The 21,569-nt window shown below is 47.4% G+C and overlaps 1 protein-coding gene across 1 annotated transcript in view; it reads left to right on the forward strand.

Annotated features, from left to right (window-relative positions):
• Window positions 1-21,569, forward strand: part of LCT (lactase) — a 55,398-nt gene that overhangs the window by 3,396 nt on the left and 30,433 nt on the right. Inside the window, exons 2-6 of the mRNA XM_011970274.1 lie at window positions 4,695-4,774; window positions 8,194-8,277; window positions 13,857-13,959; window positions 15,727-15,805; window positions 19,517-20,237. Coding sequence (XP_011825664.1) covers window positions 4,695-4,774; window positions 8,194-8,277; window positions 13,857-13,959; window positions 15,727-15,805; window positions 19,517-20,237 — 1,067 coding nt within the window. The remainder of the gene's footprint in view (window positions 1-4,694; window positions 4,775-8,193; window positions 8,278-13,856; window positions 13,960-15,726; window positions 15,806-19,516; window positions 20,238-21,569) is intronic.

Here is a 21,569-nt window from a genome sequence, read left to right on the forward strand (position 1 = left end):
GTCTCACTCTGTTACCCAGGCTGCAGTGCAGTGGCACAATCTCGGCTCACTGCAAGCTCCACCTCCCGGGTTCAAGCGGTTCTCCTGCCTCTGCCTTCCCAGTGGCTGGGATTACGGTACATACCACCACATCCGGCTAATTTTTGTATTTTTAGTAGAGATGGGGTTTCTCCTGTTGGCCAGGCTGGACTCGAAATCCTAACCTCAGGTGATCCGCCTGCCTCGGCCTCCGAAAGTGATGGGATTACAGGCTTGAGCCACCGCGCCCGGCCTTAAACATTTTTTTTTTTTCTATCTTAAAAAATAAGGTAGGACATTATAGCAGCCTTATTCACAATAGCGAAAAGGGGGAACAAACCCAGATATCCGCTGATGGATGAATGGATAAACAAGATGTGGTGTAGACATAAAGTGGAATATTACTCCACCTTTATTAAAAAGGGAGGAAGTCTTGTCACATGCTACAACATGGATGAACCTTGAGGACATTATGCTACGTGAAGTAAGTCAGACACAAAAAGACAAATGCTGTATGATTCCACGTATAGGAGGAACCTAGAGCGGTCAAATTCACGGAGACAGGAAGGAGAATGACAGAGGCCAGGGGCTGGGGTAAGGGAGAAATGGAGAGCTGTTTAATGGGGATAGAGTTTCTGTTCTGAAAGATGAAAAAGTTCTGGAGATTGGTTGCACAACAATGTGAATATACTTAATAATACTGAACTGTACACTTAAAAATAGTTAAGATGGTACTTTTTCTGTTATGTGTATTTTTTTCTTTTTTTTTTAAGGCAGGGTAAGGGAAGAAAGTGTGAGAGTGGCTGGGGATATTTTAGACAGAGTTGCCAGGAAGGCTGTTCCTGGACCACCATTTGAGCAGTTGGGAATGCAGGGTGAGAGTGGGCTCAAGAAAGAGAAAAGGGGCCCAGTCTGAGGGAGAGCAGAGCTCTGGACACGGAGACAGTTGCCTGAACCTAGGAGCGCCATGGAGAATCACTGTGCTCTTTGCAGAGCCTGTCTTGGGGCGGGTCAGCAAATAAACACAGAGATGTGTGTTGGCTCCAATCCTACTGAAGAAGCTCTGAGTAAAATAAACTTTGAAAGAATGAGGCCAGGCGCAGTGGCTCCCATCTGTAACCCCAGTGCTTTGGGAGGCCAAGGTGGGCAGCTTGTTTGAGCTCAGAAGTTCGAGACTAGCCTGGCCAACGTGGTGAAACCCCATCTCTCCTAAAAAAAAAAAAAATCACAAAAGTTCTCTTGTAGCTGGGATTACACACGCACACCACCACACCTGGTGTGTGTGTGTAATCCCAGCTACAAGGGAGGATGAGGTGGGAGAATCGCTGGAAGCCGGGCAGCAGAGGCTGCAGTGAGCCAGAATCACACAGTGAGCCAAGATCACGCCACTGCACTCCAGCCTAGGTGACAGAGCTAGACCCTGGGAAAAAAAAAAAAAAAAGGAAAGAAAGAAAAAGAAGGAAGGAAGGAAGGAAAGAGAGAGAGAGAGGAGAAGAAGAGAAAGAGGCAAGAGAAAGAAAGAAGAAAAGAAAGAAAGAAAAAGAAAGAGGAGAAAGAAAAAGGAAGAACTAACGAACAAACGAAAGAAAGAAACAGAAAAGAAAATAAAAAAGAATGAAAGACTACAGAAGAAGCAGGATTGAAAAATAATAATACAAAGAAAGAAGGAAAGACAGTATCATCCCAAATAAAGAAAAATCTTATTTTGAGGATGGATGCACAAAATTCTTTAAATTATAAAACTATATGTACATGTTTATTTAAATGTTTTCCATATTTTATTTTTACTTTTCATCAGGTGACTAAAGACTTTCTTTTTAAACTCATATCTTCCTTCTTTTCTTCTGCTTATTTCTCCTACCCTTCATTTTGTGTTTCCCCAAATATCTGTCCCCAATATCATGCAAGACACAGAGTAAGTTCTCTTTTTCAGTCTTCTTACTATTTCAAAAAGTGGTTTTTCTTCCCTCTCTCTCCCTCATGCTCACTTTCCTTCTAAGTCCAATCCTATAGACTTATTGTTCTTTTAAAAATATATTATTTGATATACATCAAAAATGTTATATAACATAGCTTGATTAAAAGCAAAAAAAAAAAAAACCCATAAGAAATGCCAATGAACCGACTACTTAATCCAACAATTAAAATAGAACAGAATACCGCTTCACACCTACGAGGAGGGCTGTAATTAAAAAGACAGACTATAACAGTGCTGGTGACACTGTGGAGTGAATGGAACCTGAGTACACTGCTGGGGCCATGAACAACGGTGCAGCCACTTTGGAAAATAGCCCAGCACTTCCTCAAACTTTAGAGTTAACATATGGCTTAACAATTCCTCTTCTAGGGATATATCCAACTGAAATGAACAAATGTCCAAACAAAAATGTGTACACAAACATTCATAGCAGTGTAATTCATAAAAACCAAAAGTGGAAACAATGACCATCAACTGATGGATAAATAAAATGTAGTATTAATATATCCATACAATAGAATATTATTCAGCCAGAAAAAGAAAGAAGTTATTTTATTTATTTATTTATTTTTTAGACAGAGTCTCGCTCTGTCACCCAAGCTGGAGTTCAGTGGTGCGATCTTGGCTCACTGCAACCTCCACCTCCCAAGTTCAATCAATTCTCCTGCCTCAGCCTCCCAAGTAGTTGGCACTACAGGCATGCACCACCATGCCCGGCTAATTTTTTTGTATTTTTAGTAGAGACGGGGTTTCACCATGTTGGCCAGGCTGGTCTCGAACTCCTGCGCTGAAGTGATCCTCCCACCTCAGCCTCCCAAAGTGCTGGGATTATAGGTGTGAACTACCATGCTTGGCCAGAAAGAAGTTCTGATATATGATACAACATTGATGAACCTTGAAAACATGCTAGTGAAAGCGGCCAGTCACAACCACGTATTTACATTTACAATCTACATTTACATTTACAACAAATGTCCCGAATAGGCAAATGTATAGAGACGCTAAAGTAGATTAGCGGTTTATTCCGCGGAAGTGATGATGGTTTGAAGTCTGGAAACCTGTGGAATGTGAAACAGATCCATGGAGCACAACCATTAAATAACTGGGAAACAACATCATCTTGTCAGAATGAGAACTAAATATCTCCCAGTGATATTCCATGCTCAGAAGTATTTCAAAGATTCGTTGTGCTTATCAAAATAAGCACCATTGTAGTTGGTAATGGTTGTTTGTGGTGGTTTCATTGGCAGGGGATCTATCTTCTGTAGAGAATTTGAATGAATATGGTCCTATTGTTAAAATCTGAAACTGCTGTTTTATTCAATTTTCGTTTCGTGTTTCCGAATCACAGGTCTGAGCCCTTTCTGTCCACCCAGTCCTAAGCTTGATACTTGGAGGGATTACATAAATGTTTAAATTTTGCTCCTCAAGGAGCATCCAATGTGGGCTGAAAATTTATATCCATCGACAGCAACACAGAGCGGCTGAGCCATCCCAGCGCCACGCAGTGTTTCTCAAATTACGGTCTGAGGACCATTGTGTTGGAATCCCCCGAGAAATGTGTTAAAATGCTTGCGCCTGGGCCCACTCTACTCTGCTCACTCTGAATCTCCGAGGGCAGGGCCTGAAATTGGCATTTTTTTTTTTCTTTTTGAGATGGAGTCTCACTCTGTTGCCCAGGCTGGAGTGCAGTGGTGAGATCTAGGCTCACTGCAACCTCTGTCTCCTGAGTTCAAGCAGTGCTGCAGCCTCAGCCTCCCAAATAGTCGGGATTACAGGCGCACTCCACTCCTAATTTTTGTATTTTTAGTAGAAACGGGGTTTCACCATGTCGGCCAGGCTGGTCTCGAACTCCTAACCTCAAGCGATTCACCCACCTCGGCCTCCCAAAGTGCTTGGATTACAGGCGTGAGCCACCGTGCCCAGCCTGAAATTGGCATTTTAACAATCTCGGTAGGTGACTGTGATGTACACAACAGTTTGAGAACCACTGTTATGCCATCCAATGTCAAAGCAAGTGGGTACAAGCCAGACATGCTAATATTTCCTTGTTTCTCCCCTCAATGCCCGGTAGGGGCTGTAGTGATATTTTCCCATGAATAAGGATCAGGGAACAGCAGTTTCCTGAGAGCACCCCGACTTTAAAAAGAAGTTTAGGAATGGGCACAGTGGCTCATGCCTGTAATCCCAGCACTTTGGGAGGCCGAGATGGGCGGATCACGAGGTCAGGAGATCGAGACCATCCTGGCTAACACGGTGAAACCCCGTCTCTATTAAGAAATACAAAAAACTAGCCGGGCGAGGTGGCGGGCGCCTGTAGTCCCAGCTACTCGGGAGGCTGAGGCAGGAGAATGGCGTGAACCCGGGAGGCGGAGCTTGCAGTGAGCTGAGATCCGGCCACTGCACTCCAGCCTGGGCGACAGAGCGAGACTCCGTCTCAAAAAAAAAAGAAGTTTAGGAAGGAGTTCTCTCCTTGCCAACTTTCCAACTGCTCTGCATTTCATAGTCCTGATTTTCACAAACTCTCTAAAGGAACATTATTTTTTTTAAGCCACCTTTTCTTCTAAAATCTTTCAGCTAGAGTAAAGTCACGTGGATGACTTCTTCGCATCCATAGGAAAGGAATCCCCCAGTGGTTTCCGCAGTCAGAGCCTCCCGCCCTCGCTCACCTGCTGCTCATGTCTCTGGTTGGTTTCAGGCGGAAAACTCTCTGTTGTCCTGCGAGTTGAAGATATCCCGGAGCTCCTGCTAGAACCACCCGTATCTGCGCTTGCCCAGGTGACAGCAGCCCAAAAATATACCTGTAACATCCAAGGAGAGTTTGATTTTAATTTTTTAAAAACAAGAGAAGTTTTGGTCTGTTTGGCTTGACATTTCTGTAAATACCTCAGAATGAGTGGTATATATTCTCTAGGTTCATAATTACCTTAAAAACAAAATCTTGAAGCTGCAGCTCCTGCTTGGTCAAGTGTCGGCATCCCTGCAGGAAGGAGTCACTTGCCTCTGCTTGCTCTGATTTTTGAGTCCAAGATAGCTTACAGGAGAAGAGATGAAATTATGGCAAAACAGGTACTAGGTTTATAAAGGGGTTTTTAAAAAATGTGCACCTGGCCGAACACGGTGGCTCACGTCTGTAATCCCAGCACTTTGTCGGGGGAGGTGGGAGAGTTGTTTGAGCCCAGGAGTTTGAGACCAGCCTGGGCAACACGGCAAAACTCCCTCTCTACTAAAAATACAAAAATTAGCAAGAGATGGTGATATATGCCTGTAGTCCCAGCTGCTCGGAAGGCTGAGGTGGGAGGATCACTTTAGCCCTGGAGGTCAAGGCTGCAGTGAACTGTGATCATATCTCCAGCCTGGGTGACACAGCAAGACCCTGTCTAGAAAAAAAAAAAAATTAAAAATGTTCATACATCCTCTATCACTTTTTATTTTTTATTTTTAGTTATTTATTTTTTTAGAGACAGGGTTTTGTGGCCTTCTCTGTCACCCAGGCCGGAGTGCAGTGGCATGATCACAGCTCACTGAAGCCTCAACTTCCAACTCCTGGCCTTGAGCAATCCTCCCACCTCAGCCTCCCAAAGTGTTGAGATTACAGGCATGAGCCGCCACGTCCAGCCAACTATCACTTTTTAACTATAATTTATATTTTTTATTTTTTATTTTTTTTGAGATGGAGTTTCATTCTTGTTGCTCAGGCTGGAGTGCAGTGGCACGATCTCAGCTCACTGCAATCTCTGTCCCCTGGATTCAAGCAATTCTCCTGCCTCAGCCTCCCAAGTAGCTGGGATTACAGGCATGTGCCACCACGCCCAGCTAATTTTGTATTTTTAGTAGAGATGGGGTTTCACCATGTTGGTCAGGCTTGTCTCAAACTCCTGACCTCAGGTGATCCACCTGCCTCGGCCTCCCAAAGTGCTGGAATTACAGGCTTGAGCCACCACGCCCAGCCTTTAACTATAATTTTTAAAAGAAAAATCAAAATAATCTGAGAAGTGAACAGCTTTGGGCCCCCTTGGGCTGCTGGGCAGTCTGGAAGCCATGGGAACCACTGCGGGCCTCCAGTTCTGCAGCATCGCCCTGGCGCTGTAGAGATGTGGTGCTGCTCATTGGCGTCTGCGTGGTGATGGGGGCCCCAGGAGTCAGGGTCCAGTCTTCAGATTTTCCACTTCAAACACGATGGAACCAAGACCTGATAAGGTTCTGGAGGCACAACTCCAAGGCTGATTGCATGGACAGAATGGCATCTAAATTAGTTTACAGAGGGCGATAACTGCTATCAGTTATGAACGCAGGAGGCCAAAGTGCTGATCAGAAAAATGCTTCTCAAGAAATAGCCTTTGTACTGGTCTCTGCCCCAGTCCATGCTGTGCAATGCTTCTGGTAATCTTCCGAAAGCACAGTTCTGACCCGTTCCCTGCTGGGAAGCCACACTCCCGAGTGGGACGAATCCTGCAGGACCCTCCAGTGCATGAACATGTGGGTGTCTCTCTCTCTGGCCTCACCTCCTATTTTGCCCGTGTGAGTGCTATGCTTGCTTCCTACTCTCCTGCATCCCCTACTGGACGTCCTTCCTGTCTTCCTGTCTTCCTGCCTTCCTCAAATCTCCTTCCAGCAAAATTTTCTCCATTGTTAACGTACACGTAACTGTGCTCTCCAGCGGAGGCTTCGCGCAGTAACACTCCCTCGCCCTGATGCGCTCTCTCCCCACCCAGACCCTTAGCCATTGCTTTAGACCAGTGGTTCCCAAGCTCGAGTGGGCATCAGAACCACCTAGAGAGCTAGGAGAGAGCACAGAGACCAAGGCTTAATGTGGTGGGACCCACCTGGGCCTGCACAGGCATCCCAAGTCCCCAGGTGAGTCTAATCCCCAGCAAGGCATGAGAACCACTGGTACGGGCTTCTCATGGCACGTCTGACTTTCTGCCTTCTCCTCGTGTGATTGGTGCATTTGCTAACCCTCCCTATTAAAGGTGTAAACCTCTGTGGATATTATTTATCTCTAAATGTGAATCTCTACCCACCATCCCAGCACAGTGTGACTTTCAGAGGTAGGCACTCAGTGACAATGTGTTGTGCAGAATTGACAGACACAAGCAAGAGCTGCGAGGGTGGGCAGGGAACGCTGGACCGATACCTGCCAGAGTGGTCTTTAGTGAACACTGATGACAACTGAGAAAGCAACAGGGAGCCAGTGGTGAACCACTTATTAACCCATTTATGCCTGAGGTTGCAATTTTTTGAACTTTTGCAATCAGACCTTAGCGATGACCTTGAGCAGTAGGATATAAGTAACACCCACAGGCCTAGCATTCCAATAATGGAACACTAGGCATTAAGGTGCACAGAGCACTTGGTTCTGACCAGGTGCTGTTAACCATAGTCCTTGTCTCGAAGAAGCAGATGATCTGTGGGAGGGATAAGACAGGTAATGATCTAATCATGCCAAGGGTAGAAAGGTACAGTCTACCAGGCTCGTGGAGGGGAGCGGAGCATTGGGGGTTGTGAGGGTAGTGGCAGCATGGTGGTGTCTTCCTGTGTAGACTCTGTGAATCTGAAGTTCTTTGAGCACATGCAGGCCAGAGACAGGGCAGAGGGGACATCCTTATCGGATGCGTGGATGGGGGTGTTGACGACCAGGACCATGAGGGTTGTGCTCTGCTAAAGAGGATGTCCCCAGGGCATCCTCCACAGGCCCTAGCTCTTGGCCTGGCTAGGGATAACCGGGGGTGAACTCCAAACCGTGGCCTGAAATTAAAACCAAAACCAAAAACCCAGTAGGATTCACAGGGATGACTGTGGAGCCATGCTTGGCTGAAGGCTCTACCGCCCCCATCCTGGCCAAGTGCTAGAGTCTGTGGAGGAAGTGCCAGGGGCAGCCCTGGCCTCCAGCTCCCTCCCATTTCTGGCATTCACACATTCATTTAGCCACCAACACTGCGTGCTTTCTGTGTGCTGAGCACAGAGGCAAATGGATGAGCACATAGGTAATGCATTTCCCAACAACACACAGGCACAGGCATCCCCCCGCCACTCTACACACGCACACACACACTTTCTCATTCCATCTCCATCTTTTCCTTTGGAAAATCCCGCTTTGGAATATTCAGTTTAGTGATAAGGGGAGAAACAAAAAAGCATATTTCCGAGAGTCTTGACACTGCTTAGGCTCTAATGACCCTATTTACTATTTCCAGGACACGGTTGATTTCCTCTCTCTTGATTTGACTTATGAATGCCAAAATGAGGCAAATCTGCGGCAGAAGCTGAGTAAATTGCAGGTAATTTGAGCCCTTTTCCACACTGATGATGAATGCTGCGAAGGTTTCAGAGAGCAGATTAGACATTTAATGCTTTGACTACTGCATAAACTGAACTTCCATCAACAGTCAGAGATCTGCTGAGTTGAGTCTGGGGAGATTTCTGTTGCAAGCATCCTTAGAGAACATCGGATGTTAGGTAGTCTCTCCTAGAAAGGATATGAGGGTTAGCTTGTTAAGATAAATATTTACATAAATCCTCTGCTTTCTTGTGTAGAAATCTGCCGAGAATCGAGATTCTAGGGTTCATTCTGAGTTTTAAAAAGGCAATTCATCAGTAGGGGTGATGGTTGCATAACGATGTGAACCTACTTAACGCCACTGAACTACACATTTAATGGTTATGACGATAATTTTTTTTTTTTTTTAAGATGGAGTCTTCCTCAGTTGCCCAGGCTGGAGTGCAGTGGTGCAATCTTGGCTCACTGCAGCCTCTGCCTCCTGAGTTCAAGCGATTCTCCTGCTTCAGCCTCTCCAGTAGCTGGGACTACAGGAACACACTAACATGCCTGGCTAATTTTTGTATTTTTGGTAGAGGCAAGGTTTCACCATGTTGGTCCTGCTGGTCTCAAACTCCTGACCTAAAGTGATCCGCGCCCGTCGGCCTCCCCAAGTGCTGGGATTACAGGTGTGAGCCACTACACCTGGCCCGTAAATTTTTTCTTTAAGTCTATTTTACCACATTTTTAAAAAAACAAACATTTCACACCAAGGTCTACTAAATCAGATCCCAGCTGTCTGGACCTTCCAGTAAGCTCAGGACTCCCTCCTGTACCCAGTACTGCTTTTCTCAAGTCTAATGATGTGGGCTCATTAGAGAAAGTATATTAGGAGCCTCCTATTCAACTACCAGGTTTCTCTCTTAGGCTTGGTCACTGCTGTGTGACTTACTTGCTTCATTCCCTACAGTCACAACTATTCCCCCAACGCAAGGTGTATCTGATGGTGCCCATGTTTTCTCCTGCACCTTCTGAGTGCTGGCAGTGTTCCTATAACCCTGGAGAGCTGCCTTCCTGTGGGCCTTTCCAAGGATGTCTGGCCACTGGAATGCACCCACATTGGACCTCCTGCCTCTGCAGGTTTGGGCATAAAGCCACTCCCCGCTGCTTTCAGCCTGTGCCTCCCACGAGGCAGGTAGAGCAGCCCCCATCACTCACCTCTGGTTTTGAATCCCACCATCTCCGTCACCAAGGAGGATGGTTTACCTGAGGAATTATCCCTTAAAAGGCCAAGTTTGGCCGGGCACAGTGGCTCACACCTGTAATCCCAGCACTTTGGGAGGCCGAGGCAGGTGGATCACAAGATCAAGAGATTAAGACCATCCTGGCCAACATGGTGAAAACCTGTCTCTACTAAAAATACAAAAATTAGATGGGCATGGTGGCACACACCTGCAGTCCCAGCTACTTGGGAGGCGGAGGCAGAAGAATCACTTGAACCTGGGAGGCGGAGGTTGCAGAGAGCCGAGATTTCGCCACTGCACTCCAGCCTGGTGACAGAGAGAGACTCCATCTCAAAAAAAAAAAAAAAAAAAAAAGGCCATGGACCCTCCATTTTACCTGAGGCAGAGTGATTGAAATGGACATATTAGCACCAGTCCAATCCCAATGTCTGTGTGTCTCCAGCTGCCTGTGTAGGCACTGCTGCTTTTGTTATCTACAAATAATAAGATATCTAATTCAGGGGTCCCCAGCCCTCAGGCCCAGGCCAAGCACCAGTACTGGTTCATGGCCTGTTAGGAACCCGGCTGCACGGCAGGAGGTGAGTGGCAGGCCAGCAAGCATTACCACCTGAGCCCCACATCCTGCCAGATCAGCGGCCGTATTAGATAGGAGCACAAACCCTATTGGGAACTGCGCATGCAAGGGATCCAGGTTGCGTGCTCCTTATGAGAATCTAATGCCTGATAACCTGAGGTAGAACAGTTTCATCCCCAAATCAGCCCTCCCACCTCCCCCAAGTCTGTGGAAAAATTGTCTTCCACGAAACCAGTCCCTGGTGCCAAGAATGTTGGGGACCGCTGATCTAATCAAAGGCGACAGATGTAGCCACAAAGACATCTGAGTAACAGCTATATAATTTTAGTGCTTGCTTATCCCAGACACCTGGGAGGCCCTTCATCCTCACATCATCTCAACCCCTCAAAACCCACTCTAAGGTTTAAACAATCTCACCAAGGTGGTGAGCTCCAGGGTTGGATTTGAACCAGGGCTTTCTCATTCTAAGACACCACACTGTCTCTTCAAAAGAAAAAATAAGTCTCACACCTGTAATCCCAGCACTTTGGGAGGTTGAGGCAGGCGGATCACTTGAGGCTGGGAGTTCAAGACCAGCCTGCCCGACATGGGGAAACCCTGTCTCTACTAAATACAAAAATTAACCAAGTATAGTGGCGCGCACCTGTAATCCCAGCTCCTTGGGAGACTGAGGCACAATAACCACTTGAACCTGGGAGGTGGAGGTTGCAGTGAGCCGAGATGGCGCCCCTGCACTCCAGCCCAGGGAATAGAGAGAGACTCATTTCGAAAAAAAGAAAAAGAAAAAGAAAAAGAAGTCCAAGGGTTGGGAACATGATGATGAGGGTGGTATTTTTAAATCACATATGATCAATTTCAGTTGTTTTTGTGAATGCCTCACCTGAACCTAAACTTGCTTGCGACCCAGGGCCTGTGCTCGTGGGCTGGCTGACAAGGTTTCTGGGCCTTGTTTAGCACTCTAGTGTCCTCGAGGTCTGCTTGTGCCTGTGATGACTAAAGCTGCCTTTTGTCCTCCTCATGGAATTAAACCAGAGCTTGTTGCTAGGCTAGCAGGTTTGGACACAGCTGCCATTTTAAAACCATCTCTGTTGTGCGGAGGTTGCGTGCCTCTGACAGGCAGTCAGCGGGGGCACTGCATGGCTGGTACTTGAGGATATGATTTTCAGTCTCTTCCCTTTTTCCATCACAACATTTTTTTTTTTTTTTTGAGATGGAGTCTCGCTCTGTCACCCAGGCTGGAGTGCCCTGTGGCATGATCTCAGCTCACTGCAACCTGCACCTCCTGGGTTCAAGCGATTCTCCTGCCTCAACCTCCTGAGTAGCTGGGATTACAGGAGACCGCCACCATGCCTGACTTTTTTTTTTTGTATTTTTAGTAGAGACAGGGTTTCGCCATGTTAGCTAGGCTGGTCTCCAACTCCTGGACTCAAGTGATCCACCCCTCTCGACCTCCTAAAGTGCTGGGATTACAGGCATGAGCCACCGCACCCGGCCCTGGCTACCATGTTTTCAAGACACTTCTACCAGGGTCTGGGAAAAGCACTGAAACTATAGTCTGTAGCTGGCCAGTCAAATAATAAAACTCTCCCTGGACAAACTTAGCAGCCATTTATAAATGCTCTGCAATGGTTATGTATTCCTTTTACTTCCTTGGGTGGGGTTGGACCCTCAGAGGCAGCCTCAAAGATTCGGAAATGACAGCTGAGCTTGAGAGGACACTGCTCCTTCCTGGGATTGTGGTCTCATGCCTGGTAGCATTTCCCATGCACAGTTACCACGCCCAGGACAGGAAGAACAGCTGAACCTGCCCTGAGGACAGGAGCTGAGTTGTGTCCACAGGAGCCTGAATCGCACTGCCCACCTTCCCAATGTTCCCTCCCTCCCCATCCCAGAACCCCACCCTCCCCTTGAAGGGGCCTCTTCCTGTGGGCTGCGAGGGAAGAGGGTGAAAGCAGGGCAGGGAGGAGCAGGCACCTGCTCCCATTCCCACCCTCTCCCCAGAGCACCTGCACAGCCTTCTCTGAGCCCCAGGGGCCCTCAGCGGCCACTCCCCAACGGCACACAGCTGTCTGAGGGCCTGAGAACAGCCTCCAGCCCAGCAATGAAGAGCTGTGGCACACCCCTGGGTTCTCAGTTCTACAGGAGGCACACGAGGAGGTCCCACATCCACTTATCAGAAAAAGCTGTGCTCCCAGGGAGCTCTCCACTTGGCAGAAGGCAGGCCGGGGGCCTCCGAGGCTCCTCTACCTCTCCAGCCCTGGGACATCACCGGCTGCCTCATGGCATATCCGTCTTTCAGGAAGGAGAAAACCCTTGCTTCCCTAAGCGCGCCACCCTGGGCCGTTTGTCCCCACTGCATTGACCCAGCACAGGGAGGGATGAGGACTGTGTGGAGTCACAGCTCCACTAACTGCGAGGTCATGGGCAACCCGCTCGGCCTCTCGAGCTTCTGACTCCCCATCTGTAAAGACAGGACATTGTCCCAGGTGGCTATGAGAAAGTAAAGACTATGCCTGGCTCCTTTTAAAGGAGTTACTATTGGTAACTTTTGGTAGCTTTTAGTTGTTCAGAGGAGGAAAAAATTACTGTGAGTAAAATGACCAAACTCTAACCCCCGCAAAAAAAGATTATTTAAAGTGAAGTCAAACAGCATGTCAGTCTGAGACGTTTTCCTTGATACTGAAATGGCTAGAAATAAGGAGAGGAAATTACATTTGCTTCCATTTTAATGATGACAGCTAATATAACTTTTTTGTTTTTTTTTCTTTTTGTTGGGATGGAACCTGGCTCTTGTTGCCCAGGCTGAAGTGCAGTGGTTCACTGCAACCTCTGCCTCCTGAGTTCAAGCAATTCTCCTGTCTCAGCTCCCAAGTAGCCGATATTACAGGCATGAACCACCAAGCCCAGCTAATTTTTGTATTTTTGATAGAGATAGTGTTTCGCCATGTTGGTCAGGCTGGTCTTGAACTCCTGACCTCAGGTGATCCGCCCACCTCGGCTTCCCAAAGTGCTGGGATTACAGGTGTGAGCTACCACACCCTCGGGGCTGCTATAACTTTTTGTTTTGGAAAATTTCTGACATCCAAAAGTAGAAAGAAAGTATGATGAACTCCTATGAAGTCATCTCCAACTGCAAGAGCTATTGGCTCATAGCTAATCTTCTTTCACCTAACTCGTAACTTCTATCTCCCAAACTAGATTTTTAATTAAAAAAAAAAAAAAAAAAACCATTTTTTTAGAGACAGGATCTTGCTCTGTCACCCAGGCTGGAGTGCAGTGGTGCGATCATAGCTCACTGCAGCCTTGAACTCCTGGGCTCAAGCAATCCTCCTCGCTCAGCCTCCCAAGTAGCTGGAACTACAGGCATGCACCACCATACCCAGCTAACCAAACTGGATTATTGTGAAGCAAATCCCAGACATCCATAGATATGGCAATGGTGGCCTCTTAACTAAGCTTCTAAAGTAGCACAGGCTCTGGATGTGAGCAGTGGCCTTGTTCCTGATCCTAACACCGTGCCTGGCTCTAAGAGGTGCTCTGTAAGCCTGAGATGAAGGAAGAGGTGAAGGTGGGGGTTGGTGGGGAGGAGAGACTATGTTATTGAAACTTGTAGATCTTTCTCCTTCAGAGTCTAGAGTCAGCTCCTTTAATTAACTGAGATAGTTAGAGGTCATTTCCAAAGCCAGAGTAAGTGCTACAACTTCTCATCTTGAAACTCTGTCCCTGTTATCAAGATGCTTTCCAGGAGGCTTCAGTTCACTTGCTAGTCCTTCTCTTTTTCAGACCATTGAGCCAAAAGTGAAAGTTTTCATCTTCAACCTAAAACTCCCGGACTGCCCCTCCACCGTGAAGAGCCCAGCCAGGCTGCTCTTCAGCCTTTTTGAAGGTGAGTGGGCCATTGCTGAAGAGGTTTCAAGCGACATTTGGTGCACTGGTGTGCTGGGTAGCAGTCTTGAAAATCCGGGGTTCCAATGGGAGGAGGAGCATGGGAGGAAGGCTGGTCTAAGAGCCCACCCCAGATTGGGTTAGTGTACTATGCCTTCCTACTGATGGTCCCTTGCAACCATCCCCCATTGACCCAAGAAAGAGGAGAGGTTCTGCACAAGGATGCTTCTTATGGACATAAAGATAGTCAGGCCTCAGCTGTGAGTTGTAAGCATGGAAACTCATCTTTGCCTCCTTTCATTACCTCTCCCTCCAAGGTCTCTCATCTCTGCTCCTCTTGGCAGGGCTTTCTTGTGCCCCTCTCTCTCCAGCCAGCTCTTTCTACTTACCCTTGTTCTGTGTCCCCATTATCTCAGTTTGTGCATGGCCCTGGTGGGTACCTGACAAAGATGCTAAGAACTTTCAAGTGTGGGACTCACGGGTCAAGGGCCATCTTCCTAGTGTCTCTTAGTTCAAATTCTTGAGAGTGAATCTGAGTGCTGGCCACGGATCAGGAGGCTGCTCCTGGTCCAATCAAGTCAGGGGAAAGGTGGGGTCTATGACAGCATTGAGGCTGGCAGTCACTGGAGACTCTGCCAGAAGGGAGGAAGGGGCAGAGGGGAATGTGCCTGAGGGCCCTGATATTCAGGTCTGTCACTCCTGTCCACAGGCCAGAGTATGGGAGAAGTCAGTAGTGTTCTTTCTACCACTATATATTAGTCTGTCTTGTGTTGCTATAATAGAATACTCTAGATTGTGTAATTTATAAAGAAAAAAGGTTTATTTAGCTCATGGTTCTGGGGACTGGGAAGTTCAAGATCAGGCAGCCACATCTGGTCAGCTTCTGGTGAGGGCCTCATGCTGCATCCTAACATGGCAGAGAATTGGAAGGGGAAGCAAGTGTCTGCAAATAGATTAAACACCAGAGGCAGCCTCACTTTATAACAGCCACTGTCATGGTAACTAATCCAGTCCCATGTGAGTGAGTGGGAACTCACTCACTCCCTGGAGACTGCACTAATCCCTTCATGAGGGCAGATCCCTCATGACCCAAATGCCTCTCAGAGGTCCCGTAACCTCTCAGCAATGTTACATTGGCAATTAAATTTCAACATGAGTTTTGGTGGGGACAAGCCACATCCAAACCATAGCACACCTGGACCCCCTCCCAGCATTGGGTTGGCTCCACAGGGCCCCTGAAGTTCATCCATAGATACCATTTATTGATGCTTATCTGAACTCACCTTTGATGGCATAACAATTTCTGTTCTTAGATCCCACCTCTCTCTAAGTGGTTAAAATTATACCTTTTCTGTTTATGTGTATTTTACCACAATTTAAAAAATACTCCACCCCTTTCTGGTCTTTGAGTTCTTCTAAATCAATTGTTCCCAAAGTTGTGGTTCCCAGACCAGCAGCATCAACATTAGCATCACCTGGGAGCTCATTAGAACTACATATTCTTGAGACCTACTGCATCAGACACTCTGGGGGTGGGAACGGCAACCTTTGTTTTAACAAGCTATACAGATGATTTTGATTCACATTGAAGTTTGAGAACCACTTTTTAAGCAATAAGTAAGTAGAATTCACTGCTGAGCTTCTAAAGTCCTTAGCCCATGGTATTTTCCAAAGGGGCTTGGAACCACTGCTTGGAGTTTGGGTGTGTCAGACTTGCATGTTCTTAGTTGGCATTTACATAGAGTTAATTTAATTTCTTCTCTTACAGCCATAAATAAAGACCAAGTGCTCACCATTGGGTTTGATATTAATGAGTTTCTGAGTTGTTCATCAAGTTCCAAGAAAAGGTAATGTCAGGTTTCCTATTGAACTATCAATAACGGATATTTGTAGAATACTGTTTCTTTTACATGTATAACCTTATAGGACTATTGTCATCAATTCTTGGGCCACCAAGTTTATTATTGCCATTCAATTGATGAGAAACAAAGACTCAGAAAGAAAGCAGGGAGTCTCTTACTGAGTGGGACTCACGAGGTTCTGCTTTCTCATCTGTCAGTTTGCCCAACTGTGCACAACTAGCATGATGGCTCACACCTGTAATTCCAGCACTCTGGTAGGCAAAGGTGGGAAGATTGCTTGAGTCCAGGAGTTCAAGACTGGGCTGAGCAACATGGTGAAACTCTGTCTCTACAAAAAATTACAAAAATACAAAAATTACCCAGGCATAGTGGTGCATACCTATGGTCCCAGCTACTTGGGAGACTGAGGTGGGAGGATCGCTTGAGCCCAGGAGGCAGAAGTTGCTGTGGGCCAAGATTGTGCCACTGCACCAGCTAGGATTTGAACCCCTGACTTCTAGTTTAAGATCTTATTGGAGACAGTGTGAGCTTGTGGGAGAGTGGCCAGGTTAAAGACAGATCTGACCCTCCTGCTGAAGTTACATGATGAGTAAGAGAAATGGGTTCTCTGTGCCCATTTCCTCAATATGAAGGGTGAAACATCCTCCCTGGGAGGAGACAGCATAGACAGGAAAGCCATCTGTTGCTACAGGCCAGACGCCTAACTCGACAACATTCTAGGGACAGAGGTTTGAATCTATAGCTGGGTTGTAAATAATACCTTTCTGAATGACTGAAGTGCCAAAGAGGCAAATGATATGCTTTTCAAAATTAGAGCAGATTTTGAGGTTGTGCCCATAATTACATTGCTTTCATGCACGCATATCCCAATACGCTTCTTGAGTGAGTGAGAAAAGAATAGCATGGTAGCCAGCACTGGGAATTGCCCAGAACCTCAGCACTCCATGGAGGGGTGTTACATGCATGAACTTCATGCACCATCGGTGGGACAAAGGCTGGAGACAATAATTGACTTCCAGACCTTCAGCTAGAGTTCTCTTTGTCATTCACCTCTGATATTTCCAGTGCAGCCCTGTTCAGGGTCATTCAGTGACAACACCTCTTTCTACCTTTCCTCTTCCAATGCTCGACTTTCCTGAGCCATATCCCCCTTCTATTGTTCCATCCTCTCAATCTACTTCAAATCAGCAGTTCAGATCAACAGACCCACAGCAGCAGCTGTACCTCAGGCTTTGTGTGGCAGTGCAGACTTGCAATGGACAGACTCGGGTTACCACTGCTCCCTGACCAAACTTGGAGTCAGCCAAGGACTGGCTGTGGCTTCAGGAAAGAAAACTCAAGAGGCCATAATAAAATGGGTTCCCCGAGAAGCCAGTGATTACAAGTGCTGCCAGCTCTGAGGTTCTCTTAGCACTTGGTGGTGCTTTGCCTGAAGGGGAGGGCCAACACGGGCTTACATTAAATGGACAGCCAGGGGCTCCTACTCAGGGGGATGTGGTTGGAGAACCTGCTGAATGCAGGGGCGGTGGGTGGGGAGTGAGGACTAACATAGCTTTCTCCTTCAGAATTTTTGACCTTATAGGGGAGACAGACCCCAGAACAACTCTCACATGAGAATGTGGCAGGAGACACACAGAACTGCACCCTAAAAAAGGGAGAACTTAGGGGCCCTGGGTGTGAAGCCTGAGGCGCCATCATGTGCTAAATCCCTTCCGGTGGCCGGCAAACCCAGGGTTCCCAGCCCCAAGCCTGTATAGCAAGTTCTATTTCATCCCAGGGCGGTTTATTTGTTTCCTCAAAATTCTTTTCATGCAATCCAGGAGGACAGAGTCAGGGCCAGGAGGGCTGGGTGAGAGCGAGATTCGGAGCAGAAGAGGCTGTGTTTATGGGAATCGTGAACGCGCAGAGGCTGAGCACCGAGGGGCGGCGCCGCATCCCTGGGTGCGCTCCACAGTCGCACATGTGTTGAGATAATCAACAAAGGAGAGAATCATTTCCCTTTCCCCCTGTTCTAGCAAATGTCAGGGAGTTGATGCTGAGTGAAACAGAAGGCGCTTAGTTTCAGAAGACGCCTCTTGCAGGGTGACCCGGTCCCAGGCTTCGCTCTTTGAGAGGAAAATACCTGTGCAGTGTCCCTGTCACTTCTCCCAGTTCTGCGCCGTGGGCCAGCCTGGTATAGGCGCCATCGGCTCTCCACGCGATGGCTGTGTGACAGGGAGATGCTCTAGTACTCCACCTCCTTTCCCCCAGACATGTGCCGCACTCCTCAAGGCCGCCCTCTGCTGGCTGTAATTTGCAGCATGCATGCTTTCCCGCCTGCAGGACATGACTCTTGACTGTGAAATCAATTTAGAAGCTGGCAATCACAATTGGAAAAAAAAAAGAAAGAAAAAAGAGGAAAGGAGAGTGGGAGGGAGGAAGATGGACTAGAATAAAATAGAAAGTATCAGACCACATTTTGTATAAATGCAGCGTGCACTTTTATGTGATGTTTTATTTCATATGCATATACATATGTACACACACATATATGCACATAAACATGTATGTATATGAGGTTAAAAGCACAGAAGCTGCTCCACCACCTGCAAGCTGTGTGCAAGGAGAAGTTACTCATAACCAGGAATCCAGGCTCCTTTGTTGTTGCTTTGTCACCTTTAACAAGGTTTCTGCCTCATGGTCCAGGATGGATGCTTGAGCTCCTGCCATTATGTCTGAAATCCAAGCAGCATGAAGAAGAAAGGAGGCAGTAGCCAGGACTAATGTTTAGTCAGTCCACATCAGTGTACTTCTGTACCAGCTGATAATAGCTGCTGGCTCCCTGAAGTCAGGAAGTTTCTCCTTCCTTCCTTCCTTCCTTCCTTCCTCCCTTCCTTCCTTCCTTCCTTCCTTCCTTCCTTTCGTCTGTCTTTCTTTTCCTTCTTTCTTCTTCTTTTTTTGACAGAGTTTCGCTCTTGTTGCCCAGGCTGGAATGCAATGGCACAATCTCAGCTCACCGCAACCTCTGCCTCCTAGGTTCAAGTGATTCTCCTGCCTCAGCCTCCTGAGTAGTTGGGATTACAGGCCCCACCACCATGCCTGGCTAATTTTGTATTTTTAGTAGAGACGGGGTTTCTCCATGTTGGTCAGGCTGGTCTCGAACTTCTGACCTCGTGATCCACTTGCCTCAGCCTCCCAAAGTGCTGCGATTACAGGCGCGCACCACCGCACCCAGCCCCCATTTCTTTAAGTCTCAGTTTCCTCCTGTGCAGGGTGAGGATAAATCATTGTAGTACCCATATCATAAATTTGTTGGGAAAATTAAATGAGATAATACACATCCATTCTTATCACAGTGGCCAGTGCAGAATTAAGGCTCAATAAACTGGAGTCATTGTTATTATTAGCTATGTTTTACAAATAATGAATTATAAGAAGAGTAAAGTATGGCACCAGCACTGAAGACAATATTCGAGGGCAATCTAATACAGAGAACAGTAGCATTGTTCCTGTTTTAACCATGAAAGAGCAAGAATCATTCACCTCAGAAGGGGTAACAATAATAATTTTCCAATCTACCAGTTACTTCCTGCCCATAGCTTTGTAGATATGACTTTTGACTCAGTATTTCTGGAATCGTTTCTGATTAAACACAGTAGTCATCCATAGGGGGCATTTGTAACTGACATGCCCCTTTATGTCCCTTCAATCCCGCAGCATGTCTTGTTCTCTGACTGACAGCCTGGCCCTTCAGCCTGACGAGCAGCAGGACCACGAGATCTCGGGCTCCTCTCCTGCCTCGGCCTATCAGAGAGTCTGGGAAGCATTTGCCAATCAGTCCAGGGCGGAAAGGGACGCCTTCCTGCAGGACACTTTTCCCGAAGGCTTTCTCTGGGGTGCCTCCACGGGAGCCTTTAACGTGGAAGGAGGCTGGGCCGAGGGCGGGAGAGGGGCGAGCATCTGGGATCCCCGCAGGCCCCTGAACACCACTGAGGGTCAAGCGACGCCGGAGGTGGCCAGCGACAGCTACCACAAGGTGGCCACTGACGTCGCCCTGCTTCGCGGCCTCCGGGCTCAGGTGTACAAGTTCTCCATTTCCTGGTCCCGGATCTTCCCCACGGGACACGGGAGCAGCCCCAGCCTCCCAGGCGTCGCCTACTACAACAAGCTGATTGACAGGCTGCGGGACGCGGGCATCCAGCCCATGGCCACGCTGTTCCACTGGGACCTGCCTCAGGCCCTGCAGGATCATGGCGGATGGCAGAATGAGAGCGTGGTGGATGCCTTCCTGGACTACGCGGCCTTCTGCTTCTCCACATTTGGGGACCGTGTGAAGCTGTGGGTGACCTTCCATGAGCCGTGGGTGATGAGCTACGCAGGCTATGGCACCGGCCAACACCCTCCCGGCATCTCTGACCCAGGAGTGGCCTCTTTTAAGGTACTTCCCATCCCTGCAGCTCCTACTAATTGGAGGAGAAAGGACATTGGCTGGAAGAAAGTCATTATCTCTGTTTTCTTCCATCAGCAAACCTTTACTTTTTGTTCTTTCTTTAAAGGAAATCAGGGGGAGGGAGGAACCACAAATTATTAATTAAATTGTTAATCACCTGGCCAGGTGTAGTGGCTTATGCCAGTAATCTCATTACTGTGGGAGGCCGAGGCAGGCAGATTGCTTGAGTCCAGCAATTCAAGACCAGACTGGGCAACATGGCGAAATCCCGTCTCTACAAAAAAATACAAAAATTAGCCGGGCATAGTGGTGCATGCCTGTGATCCCACCTATCCAGGAGACTGAGGTGGGAGGATCACTTGAGCCCGGTATGCAGAGGCTGCAGTGAGCCAAGATTTTGCCACTGCACTCCAGTCTGGTCAACAGAGCAAGACCCTGTCTCAAAAAAAAAAAAAAAATTGTTAATCATGTTATTTTGTCCAGACATTGTACTGGTACTTTTAAAACATAATAGTTACTACATCCTCAGAATAGCACTGATGGATGAGTGAGGCTCAGACAGGATAAACAATGTGGTCATGATGACATTGCTAGTGAGTCGCCAGGTGGAAGTCAGGATTTGAGCCCGTGTCTTCTTGACTCCAAATGAAGTTCCTCATGTCACTTAGTGACAAGTGACAGAAAGCTCAACTCAAAGTGACAAACAAGGAGATAATTTACGCATTCAGGAGGTTTAAAATTCTTCATTTAGCCTGATCAGGGTGGAATTTTATCAGAGCACAGGCGAAGCCACCTACCCAGTTCTCCCTCTCTTGTTCCCCTCGTCAGCTTTATTCTTGGGCTACTTTGCAGCCAGGTGGCAGCATCCTTGTTTCTGTTACTTCAAGAACAGTAGCGAAAAAAGCTCGACTCTTTTCTATCCTTCCCAACAGAAGTGTCCCTATGTCCTATGGTCTCTCAGTGGGCCGCATACCCACCCTGAACCCATTGTTGGGTCCTGGCCACGACAACTGACTAGGGTGGGCCAAGGACCTATGCTTTACTCCTCAATACGCTCGCTGAGAGCTGAGGAGGCAGAGAAGGAAGAGGCAAGGAGGCACTGGCTTTCCAGATGCCAGTCAGGGCATCGTTTCAACAAGAAAGGGGTGTATACACTTGGCACAAAATTTTAAATGGTTATAGGTCTTTTCCATTATTTCCCTTTTTCTTCAGAATCTCCCAGAAAACCCACCAGCTTTCTCTGGCAGCGTTCTTCAGGATGGACGTGTTAGTCTGCCTTTTCCCTGTCACTGTTTGGGTTCTGTTCTTTTTTTTTTTTTT

Source organism: Mandrillus leucophaeus, unplaced genomic scaffold, assembly GCF_000951045.1.
Source record: "Mandrillus leucophaeus isolate KB7577 unplaced genomic scaffold, Mleu.le_1.0 Scaffold94, whole genome shotgun sequence".
Lineage (NCBI taxonomy): Eukaryota > Metazoa > Chordata > Mammalia > Primates > Cercopithecidae > Mandrillus > Mandrillus leucophaeus.